A 17,044-nucleotide genomic window follows, 5' to 3' on the forward strand; every position below is an offset into this window, starting at 1 on the left:
GCGTTTGCAAACTTATGTTTCACTCCAAGGGAGCAGATGCCTGTTTCTAATGACCCCACAGAATGTGACAGGGGGAACTGCCCAGTTCACTGGAATTAAAGGAAATGTTACCTGTGCTCTTATTTTGAGTGCTGGTCCCAGCTTCAATCCCATGGTGCTCAGAAGGTGCTCTTCTGTTAGCAAGGGTAATGTTTCTCCATCAATAGCCTGTTCTCTGAACACCTGCATATCAAATACAATAGCTGATCAATGCCTTCTCAGGAAAAGGCTGCCTTGAGAAAATTATCCACAGCACCTGTTTTCATACTGTTATCCTCGTAAAGAGTTGTTCAGATTCTTAATTAAGCAGGCAAAATTACTGAGATCGAGTTTAACCACACATGGCTGCTTGTTACATAATGAGTCAATTTCCTAAAGGCTTCCAGTACATTTACACAATTCCAAGTTGAGGTGAGAGCCAATTTTACATTACTTAATCAATAATTGGACTCTCAAATGCATAGGATTTGAGGAAACCAAACCAAGCGTTTCAAGTCGAGATTGATCAGGTCTTCACACATCACTATTTTGGAAATTTCAAGTTCCAGATACTTAAAGTCTTGGGTTTACATTGAAGTCCAATAAAACTGGGGAAGGTGTTACTAGGCACAATCCAGAAAGGTGGATTCAAATCCTCCTCGTTAAACAGAAACTTGAAAAAAAATCAACAGATGGGAATGAAAAGGAGCTCTTGAGAAATCCTAACTGACTCGCAAATGGATTTTATGAGGAAATCTCGGGTGCCGTTTGGCTCTCTGTTCTCTTGTCCCACATGGTTAGCGCAACACGGTTCCAGTGCCAGTGACTCCACCATTGTCTGTAAGGAGTTTGTAGGTTCTCCCCGAGACCTACGTGGTTTACCTCCCACCCTCCAAAATGTACCAGTTGGGGGGCACAGGTTTCATGGGCTGAAAGGGTCTTCTACCGTGCTGTTATCATTAAACAAAATATCTGACTAGACCTTCTCAGCTATGAATTGTATCAAGCGTCAGCTTCACAGGGGCTGTCAGAAATGGTGAATACATCCTTTGTTCATTACATCCACCATAGTGAAACATGCAGTGTCCATTGGCAGTGATGCTCTGCACTGTATCTGGCACTCAACTCGCTCTGGAAGGTTAAGAGTGAGATGAATTTGGAGCCTGACTCAGGGACCAGAGCCAACAACTGTCCTGAACTAGGGTGGGTTACCTGGGTGTACTCCGCACAGCCAGAGAGACTAGTGATGAAGTTACACACGTCGTCCACTGTCCACTTGCTGATGTCCTCCACCGACGCCCCATCCTCTGCATCCAAGAAGAGGCTTCCAATGCTGCCTGTACAGGAGTGGAGAACACACAGTCAACACAAGGATCCCAGTCTGTCTAACCATGGACCATCCTGAGCTCAATAAGATTGGAAATCACTGAGTCACGGCCTCCACAAACATCACCAACTTTCCTGCCATCAGGAAAGAGGCATAAGTGCCACATGACTCACACCACTAGGTTCAGGAACTAGCTATGCCTCCACAATCAGACTCAAAAACAACGGACCCACTTAAGGACTCCTGCACACTTTTGTCTTTTTTATATGTATGTTTCCTCGAGTACAGGTTTTTGTACTCCATATAAGTAGAAATCCTGGCCCACAGGAAAAGGAATCTCAGGGCTGGATGTACTCTGACAACCTTTTAAAAATTTTAAATATTCAATGAGACATGGAGAAGAACGTTGTTGCCCAGCCTTTAAAAAGTTGCTTCATGGTTTCACTTGGAATGGTTGGGGGGCAAGTGGTTTGGCTATAGTCACAGGCAAATTCCACATCCTCGTCTCCATCCTAAATCTACCCCCCTGAATCTTGAGGCTATGTCCCCTAGTTCTCTTCCCCACCAATGGAAGCAACTTATCTCTATCTTAGCTTTTCATAATTTTAGATGTTTCTATCAGATTCCCTCTTATTATAAATTCAAGCGAGTACAGTCCCAGACTCTCCTCAAAAGCTAGCCCCCTCATCACTGGAATCAACCTGGTGAACCTCCACTGCACCACCTCCAAAGCCAGTGCATCCTTCCAGATGTTAGTTGGACTGTGTGTGCCCTTTGCATTCACGCACCCTCTGGCAACCCTGTAAAATTCCCACAGTGGAATCTGATCCAAGAGCTGCCCATCCAATCAGAATGGCCCCGTGAGCACCAACAATATTTCAAGTGGCAGATCCTAAGTCCTCGATCACACGCTGGCCCAATCTCCTTAACTGCTTCTAAATGGCCTCTAATTATCAGTAGCTCAAAGTGAGATTTTCTTTTTTAAAGTAAAAATAAAATTAATTTCATTGCCACCCAATTGACCTGCAGCCCCTGTTATGATTTTTTGAACAGTGGGAGGAAACCCAGGTAGGCAATGGGGAGAACATTATACAAACTCCTTACAGACAGCTCAGGATTTGGACCCCAGTCCTGTGCACTAATTGCTAAGGCCAACTGTGCCACCCACATAGAGCAGTGGTTCTCAACCCTTTTTACCCACTCACATACCACCTGATGTAATCCCTTACTACCCACAGAGCACCTTTGGCATAGGATGGCATAGATACTCTATGGGTAGTAAGGGATTACTTCAGGTGGTATGTGAGTGGGGGTAAAAAAAAAGAACCATTGACATGCAATTTAACAAATAGAAACTGGGAAACAGTAGGACAAGCAGCTTCTATGGAGAGGGGAATTTCAAGTTTAAGGCATTTTGTCAGGACTGGGAAATAGAATGGGGAAATGTCAAATATGAACTGTTAATCTGCTTGTCTCCCCACGAATGCTGCCTCCCTGATGGGCATTTCCCACATTTTCTGCTTTTATTTCAGATTTCCACCTCCTGCAGTTTTTTTAATTCAAATTTACATTTACTTGAGAAAGGTAATTAATAATAAAATTAATGAAAGAAAAATAGCAAACTTTGCTGTCATCCAGGTGTAAAAGCACAACTGGGGCCACAGTATCAGTGTAAGGCCCAATGGTCAGACCCAAGGCCTCCCAAATAGCATGTCCAGAGACACAGGGAGGACAGTGTTCACCCACACACTATGGCCAGCCACTCCTCTGTTCCCGATCACCGCATTCCCACTGAATCATTGTAAAGATTCCTCAGGCAAAAAGCCGGATCAAGTATGACGACCAAACACTCCTGACGGACCAGGGACATCGGGTCAAGGAGAAGGAGAAACTGTGAAGAGAACTGAACGCAGGGATGAGAATTTGGATTAGGCCAGACCGCAAGATGTAGGAGAAGAGATAGGCCATTCAGCCCATTGAGCCTGCCCTGCCTTTTAAATCATGGCAGATGTATTTATTTTATTTTAACTATTTTCCCACCTTCTCCCTACCACCTTTGACTAATGAAGAACCCATCAACCTCCGCTTTAAACCTACCCAATGACTTGCCTCCACAGCTAATTCCACAGATTTACCCCCCCCCCCCCCGGACAAAAATATGAACTGATGCTCCAGCAGCAAGAGGTCATTCAATAGTATATCACGGCTGATCTTTCACAACTAGGTCCCTTGATATCTTGATGAAGGGATCAAGCCTGAAACATCGGCCATGTATAGATCTTTGCTGCATAAAGGAGACTGTTTGACCAGCTGAGTGTCTCTAGCATTGTGTTATTACATATCCCTTGCTATCCAAAAAATCCATCAATGTATTCAGAGCCATTTTACATGGAGGTCCAAAGATTCACTCCCCCTCCCCCCCCCCCACCCATTGAGGAGTTTCTGCCCAAATGCCTGACCCATGGCTCTGAGACTGTGCCCCCAGGTTCTAGACACCACAGGCAAGGGTAGTCCCAGCTCTGCCTGCACCTTCATGTGCACACTTCTGTGACAGGATCACTTAAAATCAATGAGGCGAATTTGAATCTAAATATTACCATGAATACCAGGATATTGTTTGAACACCATCTGGTTCACCCATGTGCCCTAAGGGAAGGAATAAGCCTCAATGTGACTCGGGACACAAAGAGGCAATTAGCCAACTACATAAGGTACTGATCTTTCCCAACTGATCAGTTACGACAAGATGGCAAAAATAAAATTTAATGGTCTCCAAAAATAACACCATCAGTGGAGGTGTAATCATTTACAGGAGAGAGAAAACAACTCTCAGGAGTAGGAGAGGTGTTGGAAATCAGCCAGAGTTCCCTTTCCTCATTAGCATTCCTTCCTGAAGTGTGCAAATGGAACACCACATTTATTTCCAGTTCTTCCCAATCTGTGCCCAGGTGACAAGTCTTTGGAAGCAGAGTGTCTTTCCGTGGAGAGGGAAGAGAGGGCAGGGGAAGGGAATGGCACAAGGGCCTTTGCTGCTAAACCCAAATGAAGCGGTGGGGGGGGGGGGGGGGGGAGGGAGGCTTAATCCATTAATGATTCTCAGCTCCTTTCTCCTTAAGCGGAGAAGGTTTACAGGAACTCCGCACCACACTGGGCAGGGCAGCGGGAGGTTGAATGCAGTTCCGCGAACAGAGGAAGTAGAAGTGAAATCAATCCTTCTAGGCCGATTCACCCACACATACGAAGCCACTTTGCCGTCTGCTGCCAGCGTGCGTGATCCGACGAGGTCAACCTTGGCTTAAAGACCAGCCACTTCCTGACTGACAGCAGTCCAAATACTTCCTTCCGGTGTACTATTTATCAGAAAGTGACTGAGTCAAGTATTTTCATGAAGTTTGCTCCTTTGTGGTTTGAACAGATCCATAGGCCACTAACTTTAGAGTTTTTTTTCTGCCTTAATGCAAACTGCAATTTAACCCTTTGACATAGCTCTCAACTTCCTCTCTCCAAAAAGCTTTTTCAAATAAATTGCTCTCCAATCAGCTTTGCTCTCCCTCTAGACACCAGTAAATGAGGAAGAAACAACGTGCATTTATGCTCTTGATAAAGCATTCGATTTGAGCTATCATCTCTCTTTGGCAGCCTTACAAACCACTTATTACAGAAAGGATGCATTGTCGGGTTTCTAAATTACTGAGTGAGAGACAGACACAATACAGTCTATTCCAGGACTCTGAAGGAGAGCACAGAGCAGGGAAGGGCTGCATTATATAAACGTCAATAAAATGCTTCCTGCTGTGGCCATGGACTGATGCCAACACTCAATACACCACTCAGTTGCACTGATCCTAGCAAGTTCAGGGCCAGAACTGCGTTAACCAATCTCAGATTGGGTCAAACGGTTATGGATCACACCACGTGGAAACAGGCCCTTTGGCCCAACTTCCCCAGGCCAACATAAAATGTCCCACCTGACCCATGTCCCTCTAAATCCATCCTATCCATGTACTTGTCCAATTTTTTCTTCAGTGTTGCAATAGTACCTGCCTCAATCACTTCCTCCAGCCATCCTCCCACCACCCTCCATATAAAACAGTTAACCTCTTGGGTTCTTGTTAACCCATGCTGCTATTGTCAGGGATTACCAACAAGTGCATATACTCTGTCCTGGTTTTCTGGGACTGGTTTCGTACCCCACCAGCAGTTAGTTCATACTGTAAAGGTTTACTCATGGACCCAGTCTGGAGTACAATATATATTATGAAAGGTTAAAAATGGCCAGAGTCCAAAAGGTTAAACCTGCCCCGTCACCTTAAAGCTACATCCTCTGGTTATTAGCCTCACCGACTCCAGGACAGGTGAGCAGAATTTCAGCATGAGACAGGTGCCATGTCAATCACCATCCAGGGACTCAGGGCTGTCACATGGCAGGACCGCTGCTGCCCGTTTTCACCAGCCCAACCCTGCCTGACCCTCTTCATTAACCAAACCACTTACTCCCCTCCATCACCCCCAACGTGACTGACATGATGACCACTGGCACAGCCTCCTCTGTGCTCTTTCTGCTAACTTGAACTCATGCAAACTACACCCACTGGAGCCCAGAAGTTTGAGGGGGGGATTTTTTAATTTAGACATACAGCACAGTAACAGGCCCTTCCAGCCCATGATCCCATGCCGCCCAAATACTCCAATTAACCTACAACCCCCCCCCCCTGTACTTTTTGAACAGTGGGAGGAAACAAGAGCACCTGGAGGAGACCCACGCAGATACGGGGAGAAAGTATAAACTCTACAAACAGCGCTGGGTTCAAACCCCGATCACTGGCACTGGAACAGCATTGCACTAACCCCTATTGCACAAATCTTAAACAAACATGTAAAATTTTGAAAAGAATAGATAAAATGGAATCAAGGAAGTTTCTTCACTGCCAGGTGGGATGAACTAGAGGACACTGTCTCTAGATTCAGCAGACTCATATATTCAAAAGTCTATCCTGTTAGAAAAAAATACATATAATTTGAGGAATAAAATATACATTTACAAATATGGAGCCCATATATATGTAGAAAATGGATATGTGGTTTAATTTTATATTTTCTGATCGCTGGATCCTACGACCTCACCCGTTAGTGCAATACTTGTCTGTTGGTTAAAGTCCTTGGTGCACCTTGGCCAATCCAAGTACAATCCAGAAGATTTTTCTAGTGTCCTTCTTTCTTCAACATGTTACTATATAATAATAAAGTATAAGTACTAATCGATCTAATTATTGATGTAAACAAATGATTATATACCACATGTAGGAAAATACTAAAATATTCAAAAATAAGATTCAGCAGAATCCATTTAAGACTGGGATGAGGAGGAAACTCCGCCCAGAGAGCAGAGAGTCTGTGGAATTCTCTGCCCAAGGAAGCAGTAGAGATGGCCTCGTTGAAAGTATTTGAGACACAGTTATATTTTTGAAGAATAGGGAACTGGTGGGTAGGTGGAGCCGAGTCCATGGCCAGATCAGCCATGATCCAACTGAGTAGCGAAGCAGGCCCAACCAGCCAGATGGCCGATTGCTGTTTCAGTTTGCTTCAGATCTTTCACCGTGTCCTTTCCACCTGCTGCCCTGACTGGTTCCCAGTTAAGACAACACCTTGGTTTGAGAATTCTCATTCCTTCCTTGACCCCTCTCCCCGACCTCCCTGAGCCTGACTGTTGACCTTTCCCACTCTACTCATTCCACCAGTCTCACTTCCAGTTACCGAGAACATCAACTCTGAATTCATCCCTTGAATATCTCCACATTTCTCACCTCCGTCTCTGGGAAAGCTTTCAGTTGCCTGTGTGAAAATCACCATAACTGTTGCCACCTAACCTACTGTCAGATAACATATTTCAGGATGTTTCATTGTGTTAAAGGAACAGTGTTCAATGTCTGCATGTACATGTGTGTGTTGGTGCCTGTTTCTGACGAAACATACATGTGTGGGTATAGATATGGATCTTTGTGTGCACACGTCTGTCTTCACACGTGATGCTTATTGTTTTTATATTTTAAATTTGGACATACAGCACAGTAACAGGCCCTTCCAGCCCACAACCCTATCCTGCCCAATTACACCCAAATAACCTACAATACTCCAGTACAGTTTGAAAGGTGGGAGGAAACCGGAGCACCCAGAGGAAATCCCTCGCAAGCAGAAGGAGAACGTACAAACTCCTTCCAGAGAGCCCGAGATTCGAACTTGTCGCTGGTGCTGTAACACTGTTTCATTAACTGCTACATTAACCATGCTGCCCCATGTCAGTCTCTACTCAGACTTGTGTGTGGCATGTTAGTATAACATTGCTGCATTTGTAAGTGGGCAAGTTTGTGTGTGTGTATGTGTGCGCGCATGTCTAGAGATGTGTCTGCATACATGTGCATGTACACAGGCATTTGCAGTGTCTGCTGAATACCCAACTCCAGCACAATGATCACTTGGAGAAACCACAGCATTAGTGTTTCCACGACAGGAGACTGAACACGAAATAAACTGAGCAAAAAAAAACAGACCTGAAAGGGTTAACGCTGACACAATCTGCTTCAGTCACTGCACTTTCCCAGTGGCCAAGGGGTATCTCATAAATGCAACAGGCTGATTACAGTAAATCTCCTGACACTGCTTTTATTTTCAGACGTCCTGCATCTTGACCTGAGGGGTGGTGGAAAATGTTCTGCAGCTTGGAGCAGTGAATCACATGCGTCTCAAAGGTCCACAGCACCATTCCTTTTCCATGACATGACCTGAGCACACATGTCCCACAAGCCCCCTCTCGCACTACTCCCGTCCTCCCACCCCCCCACTCTGAGTTAGCCCTAGGGCCCAGCAGGGCTGCTATTCTTTATATCAGTGTTCCTTGAGCTGGGGTAAAGGATTACAGACTGCTCCCATTCAATCAGATCTTTCCGCAGCTTTGCTTTGGTTTTGACTTTTAAAACAGCTTGTCCAAAGGATTTTCCCTAATTCCTTTGTAATGAGGTGTTATTGAGGAGGGTTATCAGTCAGTTGTGTCGACCTTCAAATCTACACTCACCAAAATAAAGCAAACCAAATTAATAGGTTCGAAGGAGGTTTTGTGGGGTGCGTAGTGCAACTTTACTGCAAACTAATCGGGAGTTATTTTGTGGCGTGGGAGCTGCGGTTCTTAATGGATTGTGGAGTAGGTGGAGGTGAGGAGGAAGGACAGGTTTCTGACAGGCAGCGAAGGTTAATTAACACTAGATACCGTTGGGAGGTTTTGTCTAATGTTGTCCAGGTACCTAACACATTCATGCATCATTTAGAAAGCAGTTACCTGAGAGATATCAGGTGATTTTTCAAACAATGGGCTCTTGTGTGGGTGCAGCTGTACAACATCTCTCGCCCCTCCCCACCTTCTCTCTCCCATGTCCTTTTGCTACCATTCTATTACTGGCTTTCTTCTCTCTCTCTCTCACTCACAATCTCACTTTCATGATGTTTGTCTGCAGTATGGACAGGGTGATGAGACTGTAAAATCTTTTAACATACATCGACTTACAGTTCAGGTAGCACCCTGATAAATATTTTTCTCTACGATAGATTATTAAGTCATTTGAGTCTAGAGGCACACAGCATGGAAACCAGCCCTTCGGCCCAACACCTCCTAGTTCAAGAAGTTTCTTTCCAACAGCTATCAGGATCTTGAACCTCCCCTTGTTACACTAATCAGGATCTGCTCCCACACCACACAAGGACTGTCTGCACTATTTGTGTCACCTTTTTTGCTAATTATTACCCCTACTGATTTTATTTATTTATTATATCTTTTAATTCAAATAAGTTCACTATTATAGTTATTTTTACAAATTTCAGTACTTGTGGGTAGTACGGTTGGTGTAGCAGTTAGTGCAATGCCGTTACAGCGCCAGCGATGGGGTCCAGAATTCAAATCCTGCACTGGTCTGTGAGGAGTTTGTACGTTCTCGTGTCTGCGTGGGTTTTCCCCAGGGACTCCAGTTTCTTCCCACCATTCCAAATGTACTGGGGATTGTAGGTTAATTGGGTGACACAGGCTCATGGGCCGAAATGGCCTGCTACCATGCTGTATGTAAGTATGACAATAAGCTCGTTATTTAAAGGAGAGATAAATCAAATATCTATAAGGATACAGAGATGCTTTCTGGAGGTATTCATAGAGGTTGAGTAACTTTGCTTGTTAGGCAATTCACTGCCTTCTCAAGGGCATCTTGGAATGGATAATAAAAATTCATAAATACAAAAGGTGGCTGGAATAGTTTGGTCACTGCATTACAGGAGGGATATATGAGGTTAATGAGGAAAGGTCAGATGGGCTGGAACTGGTGTCTTCAGAACAGAGGAGGTGCTGTGCCAGAAAGTCACGGAATCCCACAAAATCCAAACACCCACCACTCTCATCTGCAGGATAACAAATGATCCAGCCCTCACAGCTTCATGAGAATGGCAAGATTCCTCAGCTCTTGTGTGAAGTCACTCCTCCCGGTGTCTTTAACAAGCAGCAATGCCTGAGACCAAATCTTGTTTCCTATTGGGTGGAATATCTTTGCAGCATCTAGGTTGTCTCTTCTTATTCTGTTGATTCCACGCTCAAGAGAATGATTCCTGGAATGAAGGGATTAACATACGAGGAACGTTTGACGGCTTTTGGCTCTGTTCCCTCGAAGCTGTGCCTCACACATGTTTTGCAACCAGGCCACAAAGGAAATTAATGTGTCCACAAAAGGTACGTGATCTCAATAATGTAGTAATTAGTAATTATCCGTGCATGAAAAAATTAAATCTAAACGGATTTCAAATTTTGCTCAAATGGTGGCCTTTGTACTTCAAAATGAACAGTTTTGTGACCTTGCAAAGTTGCTGGACATTGGGAGAACCTTTCTTGCATTTACACTTGCACAAGCGTTCAGTGGACACAGTTTTGTCACAGGAAAAACATTTGCACAACATCAGATTTTCGAGCACATTGACTACTAAAAATTAGAGGGAACATTGGTCCTTGGAGTTCAGAAGAATGAGGGGGAACCTCATAAAAGCTTTTTGAATGTTGAAAGGCCTGGACAGAGTAGATGTGGCAAAGTTGTTTCCCATGGTAGGGGAGTCGAGGACAACTTCAGGGTTAAAGGACACCCATTTAAAACAGAAATTTCTTTAGCCAGAGGGTGGTGAACCTCTTGCCACTGGCAGTTGAGGAGGCCAGGTCATTGGGTGTACTTAAGGCAGAGACTGATTGGTGTCTACGTGAGATTCTTCATCCTGCATGCAAGGCAGAATTACCACTTATTGGTAGTTCATAAAAAGCTACACAATGTACACAATTCATGGTGAAAAGCCAGAGTGGACTTGATGGGCTGAATGGCCTACTTCTACTCCCATATCTTATGAATGCCAATGTTTTGTCCTAATCTGCTTAATCTTTCCTCATCACTGGAACCAATTTAGTGAAGCTCGAATAAACTGCCCTGATCCTTAAACAAGTTCACTAAAATGGTATAAAGTGCATAGTCACTTTGGGCAACATTCATCATACAGAACAATTTTCTTTCTTCTTCCACATCAGACTCCGACCTCTGACCGAACTGTCTTGCTTTCTGTCATTGTTCCATGCAGACATATGCAAAGAGCCAACTCCTTTAGGCCTAAGGATCTCAACAACCTCAAGATGCATCATTCTCTTGCCTTTCCCTTCTTCTTCCATTTCTCTATGTTCTTCTTCTTCTTCTTCCTCTGGGTTGGTCATCTGTTGTTTCCTTGTTTTCTTTTTACTCTCTTCTTTCTTGTTCTCATTGTTTTCTATGTTCTCTTCCTGTTGTAGTGTTGTAGCTGTCATTCTCAGCTGTGGAGATCGACTCCTCAGCTGGTCCCTCCCCCCGTCAGTGTTATTTTTGTCATGCGCGATTGCGCACTTTTGCTTGGCTCCGCGAGCCATTTTTGTAGTCCCGAGCTCGGGACTTCAACTGACCTTAGGGAGCGGGCTTCTTTCTCCGCGGCGGGCCTCCTCGGACAGGTAAGGACTTCACCTTCTTCTTCCGACATCCTTTCTTCTTCTCTTCTTCCCGTTGCTTTCGACTTTTCTTTCTTCGCTGCCATTTTCTTCCCACCTTTACTTTCACTTTATTTTAATTTTCGTGTTTGTGCCTTTGTGTGTTTTTTTTAAACTTTTCCGGAGAGGGCTGGAGTTCCCCGACCAGCCACTACTCCATCACGTGACTCCCCCCCCCCCCCCACCCCCTCAAGATGCATCATTGAAAACATCCCAGCTGGGTGCACCAGAACGTGATGTGGGAGCTGCTCCAACCAAGATCAGAAGATCTTCTGCGGAAGGTGGTGAATGAATGTAGCTCAGATCATCACACAAACCTCCCTCCCATCCATCAACTCTGTCCACACCTCCCAATGCCCCAGAAAGGCAGCCAACAGACGAAAGGATCCATGCTATCCTCGACACACTCTCTTCTCCCTTCTCTCAGCATGGAGAAGGTTCAACAGTGGGAAAGCACTGGTTCAAAGTCAGGTTCTTCCCCACAATCATCAGGTTTCTGAAGGAACCAGAACACTTCTCCCTGCACTTGGCATTTTTTCAAGATTATTTTATTGTCACATAATAAAACAGAAAATGTGAAATTATACGACATGTCATATTACATGACACTTCCTTTACTCAGCTGCAAGGCAGACACAGATTCGCTATCAGCAAAAATTGCCCAGTGTCCCTTACAACCAGAGGAAGAGAAGCAAAAGAGAGTCCCCCCAGGGTCACTGAATGTCCATCGATTTACTTCCAGTACTCTTATAACCTTGCAGCCACACAGCCTCCAGTCCAAACCATCAGCAACCCCAACTACAGATGTACACCTCTGCCACGAAGCCCCAGCACCCTCTCGCATCCTGGGTCCAATACCTGGCACCCCTTCCGCCAGTTTCAAGCCTATTGAGCTGAAACAATGTTTACACAAAGTGATCTTGCAATGTACTAAATGATCTTTTCACTGCAACACTGTCCTTTATAATGGAATTGTGCTCTTGCTCTTCTACTTTGTGTTAGAGTTGCCTTGTTAGACTGCTCGCAAACACAATGCTGGAGAAACTCAGCAGGACAAGGTAGATACATAACCAACATCTCAGCCTTGAGCCCTTCAGCAAGGGATTCTTTCTCACTGCTGCCCATCGGAACGACGGGTATACTATGACAATAAGCTTGATTCCTTCCTGCACTATGTCCTTCACCACTAATCCTACTGGCACTGTCCTCGCCTGGTGTCTGGCCCTGCCTCCATTACACATCAGAAATGCTTTGACCAATAAAACAAGCACTTTTTGTCCCCCAAATTAATTCAAAATAGAGAGTTGAGATGGGTGTTTGGGAAAGGCATTCATCACATAGATGGGTAATGGGCATATCAACTCAAATGCCTTGAAGAACATCATCTGTTCCTCACATATCGAAGAGGGTGATACAATATGAGAGTGCAAGATGGATCACATTTACGAGAGTCAAAACGCATGCATACATCACCTGCGTTATTGTCACATTGGTACATGAGTCGTGAAACCAACCAATCCTTCAGAAGAGGCGTTATATTTAACTCCAACCCCGCTAGCATTGATGACAGCCTGTTAAATACCCCAGTGTGAAAATACAGATTCTATCACCAATGTGTATGTGTACAGATGGTCGTGTAGGATGTCTGTGATTGGCTGAGAGTGTAGCCACACCTACTGGCAGGTCTTAAAAGATTGCTCCTAGCCAGACCAGGTCATTCTGGACTGGTCAACCTACTTGTGATATGCTTCAATCTTTTAGTTAATAAAAGCCTTGGTTTGGATCAACAAGTCTTTGGTTCTTTCGACGCGCTCTACACCCAGCAAACAGTTCAAGGTGCCTTTAGGACAGTGGTTCTCAACCTTTTTTTTCCCTTTCACATAGCACCTTAAGTAATCCCTTATGATCCACAGAGGATGGCAGAGGTGCTCTGTGGATCGTAAGGGATTATTTAAGGTGGAGTGCAAGTGTTAAAAAAAATCTGCGAACCACGACTTTAGAAGAATAAACATGGTCTTAGCAATCATTAAACCGATGAATAAAAAAAAAACAGCCATTTCATTTTGATTTAATATTACCAGAGAGTTAATTATTAACACCATGAAAATCTAGTGAAAGCATGCCTTTAACTACCACACATCAGCTCAGGGAACAGAATCCTTCCTCTTCACTAATCCTCAGAAAGAAACAAAAATTACCTCGACAATTTGAACATTTGCCCATTTACATTCAATGTCACTGAGCTGATTATTGGTTAACCCATTGGGGCTGGTTATTATAGCAAGCTGGAAGCCTCGTATTACAGGCCAGGGAAGCGAACTGAGTATCTGAGTCTCCAGCGGAGTCTAATGGGGCTTGGAAACAATCTGAGCTGGGACAAGTGCCAACAAGATGCAAAGGACAAACTGCTGGAGGAGCTCAGCATTTTGGGCCAAAACCTTTGATCGATAAAACATTGACCATTCTTTTTCTCCCACTGACACCTGCTTGACCCTCTGAGTTTCTCCAGCAGAGTGCGTTTGGCTTCAGATTCCAGTGAATGCAATGTCCCGGGTGTCTACAACTGGAAAAACTCAGAGGGTCTGGCGGCCACCATGGGAAGACACGGACTGTCAACATTTTGGGTCAAAAACTTGCTTTAGGACTGGGAAAGGTGAGGGAAAACAGAGTATAGTAAAGAACAGGGAGGGGCCAGTAGGTGATAGGTAGATTGAGGAGGAATGGGGATGACAGTTAGGTGGAGCCGGGAGTGGAGATGGGAGATAGGCAAAAGTGGCACATCAAAGCAGACAAAGAAAGAAAGACATGGAGGGGAAGGGGAGGGTGATGGTGGAGACTACTGCTGAAGGGATGGTGGGTAGGTGGAGAGCTTAGCAAGGGAAAGGAACTGAGGGGGAAGGGGGTGGGTTTAGAGAGAAGTGGGTGTGTAAGACGACCGAGAGAGATGAAAAGGAGAGAGCAGGTTACCTGAAGTTGGAGAAACTGAACCTGGGGAGAATATAAGGTGGAGTTCTTCAAATCAAACTCTCATCATGGATGGAAATCAGTTCAGGTTAAAGTACAAGGAGAGGTTAGCGACTACACTTTCAGATCTATTTGCTCTCTACATTGTGCCCACTGCAATAACGAGGATCTTCCAGTGCCACCCATTTCAATTCCTCACCCCATTCCCTTGCCGACATGTCTGTCCATGGTCCTCATGCACTGCCAGACTGAGACCACCCGCAGATTGGAAGAACAATACCTCATTATTCCAGCCGGATGGCATCGACATTGATTTCTCTGGTTTCCAGCAGCCGCTCCTCACTCTTCCCCCCACCCCATCCCTACATCTCCTTTCCTTGATTTCTGTCTCTCTCCCCTGTCTCCTTTTCCCCAGATCTGCATTCACAGAGCCAAACAGTCCCCCAATCAATTTTCACCTTTCCTCTCTGGCCCCCTTTCTTCCCTCTTCCCCCAGACATAATTCAGGTTCCTGCCTGCTTGACGAAGGGCTCAGGCCTGGGATGTCCGTAATACATCTTTACCTCCTATGGACGGTGTGATACCTGCTGAGTTCCTCCAGTGTCCCTGCGTTTTTACTACGATCACAGCGCCTGCAGACGTTCGTGTTTCGCTCTGTAGATTCTATCCACTGATGAAACATGGCTGCAGGGGGTCCCAGATGTGAGATTCACAGGGACAACTGATTCAAGCCACTCCAACAGTAGGTTCAAGGGAAAGGGCAGCAGGAGGGAACAAAAGCTCCTTACCATAAAACCATATACCATTACAGCACAGAAACAAGCCCTTCAGCCCTTCTAGTCCATGCCAAACTATTATTCTCCCTAGTCCCACTTTCCTGCACTCTGACCATAGCCCTTCATTCCTCTAAATCATGTAGCTGTCCAAATTCTTCTTAAAAGTTAAAATTGAGCCCACATTCACCACTTCAGCTGGTAGCTTGTTCCACATTCCCACCACTCTCTGTGTGAAGTACCTACCAGGGGTGTAGGTTAATTGGGTGCACAAAATGGGCTGAAATGGCCTGTTACCGTGCTGTATGTGTAAATTAAAAGTTAAAAGGTTGGCCATCCCTGCTCTAAACACTTTTCCTTTCACCTTAACCCAGGTCCTCTGCTTTGTATCTCACCCACCCTCAGTGGAAAAAACTGACCTAGATTTACTGTGTCTACCCCCCCTCATAATTTTAAAAACCTCTATCAAATCTCCCTCATTCTTCTAGGGAATAAAGTCCTAACCTGGTTAACCTTTCTCTGTAACTCAGTTCCTGAAGTCCGGGCAACATCCTAGTAAATCTTCTCTGGATTCTTTCAATCTTATTGATAATTAGATGAGCAAAACTGCACATGATACTCCAAATATGGCCTCACCAACCTCTTGTACAATTTGACCATGACATCTTAATTCCTATAATCAATAGTTTGATTTATGAAGGCCAATATGCCAAAAGTTCTCTTTACAAACCTCTCTGCAGGTCACACATTATCCCTGTTCCAGGAGGAAGTCCTAGAACCCCATCCCCAACAGGATCTTCATTAGGAGGGCTCCAGTCATTCAAGAAGTAACAGGGAATAGCAAGAAAGTGTTTTGTTTGATTAAAGATTTGCTGAGGCAGCACGATTGGCGTAGCAGTTAATGCAATACTATTACAGCACCAGTGGCCGGGGTTCGAATCCTGTGCTGTCTGTAAAGAGTTTGTACGTTCTCCCTGTGTCTGCATGGGTTTTCCCCGGGGGCTCTGGTTTCCTCCCACCCTTCAAAAATGTACCGGGATTTGTAGGTCAATTGGGCGGCACGGGCTTGTGGGCCAAAAGGAACTGTTACTGTGCTGTATGTCTAAATTTAATATGAGCACAAAATATCGTGGGTCAGATTTGCTGCTATATGCATCACAGGTAAAATTAATCATAGATTTATTCTGTTCTTTTAGATCAAATAGACCTGTCTTTCTTATCTCCATAAACATGACTTGGTTTTTTCTTCTACAATTTAAAGTAGTCCACAGGGCTCACATGTCCAAAGTCAAACTATTTTGTTTTTATGTGTATTGTGAAAAATGCAACAATGGAGTTGCTTCATTAAGTCATGTGTCCTGGACATGCCAGAGTCTTGAGAAATATTGGATCAAAGTATTTCAAACTTTCTCTGCACTTTTTCAAGTTAATTTTAAACCAAATCCCTCAACTGCTTTATTTGGTATTGTTGGAGAGAGTGACCTAATATTAACGGCATCTGAGCTGCATGTATTAGCTATTATTTCTCTTCTGGTGAGATGGGTGGTGTTGCTCAGACGGAGGGACGTTACCCCACCTAATCACACTCAATGGCCACGTGATGTCATGTCATGTTTAAACTTAGAGAAGATTAGATGCTCAATTTCTGATTTCAATGTAAATTTTCAAACACTGCGGGACCCTTTTTGAGTTACTTTTATAATGAGGTTGACTTGTCACACTGATAAGAATTTTATCTTTCTTTTGGTCAAACAGCTTCTTTCTTGGTCGTGGGTTTAGATTTTCTTTTTTTTTACAATAAAATAATAAAATATCAATTCAATATAATCTTTTGGATTAAAATGTGGGGCACCTTGGATGAGATGATATGATTTGAGTTGAACATAT

At 44.4% G+C, this 17,044-nt stretch overlaps 1 protein-coding gene across 12 annotated transcripts in view; it reads right to left on the reverse strand.

The window, feature by feature from the left end:
- samd11 (sterile alpha motif domain containing 11) overlaps positions 1–17,044 on the reverse strand; it is a 264,528-nt gene that overhangs the window by 4,501 nt on the left and 242,983 nt on the right. For all 12 annotated transcript variants that reach the window (XM_069918370.1, XM_069918369.1, XM_069918376.1 and 9 more), the window contains 2 exons: positions 1,231–1,355; positions 112–222 (listed from right to left, as the gene is read on the reverse strand). In XM_069918370.1, the coding sequence (XP_069774471.1) occupies positions 112–222; positions 1,231–1,355 (236 nt within the window). The remainder of the gene's footprint in view (positions 1–111; positions 223–1,230; positions 1,356–17,044) is intronic.

Source organism: Narcine bancroftii, chromosome 2 (genome assembly GCF_036971445.1).
Source record: "Narcine bancroftii isolate sNarBan1 chromosome 2, sNarBan1.hap1, whole genome shotgun sequence".
NCBI lineage: Eukaryota > Metazoa > Chordata > Chondrichthyes > Torpediniformes > Narcinidae > Narcine > Narcine bancroftii.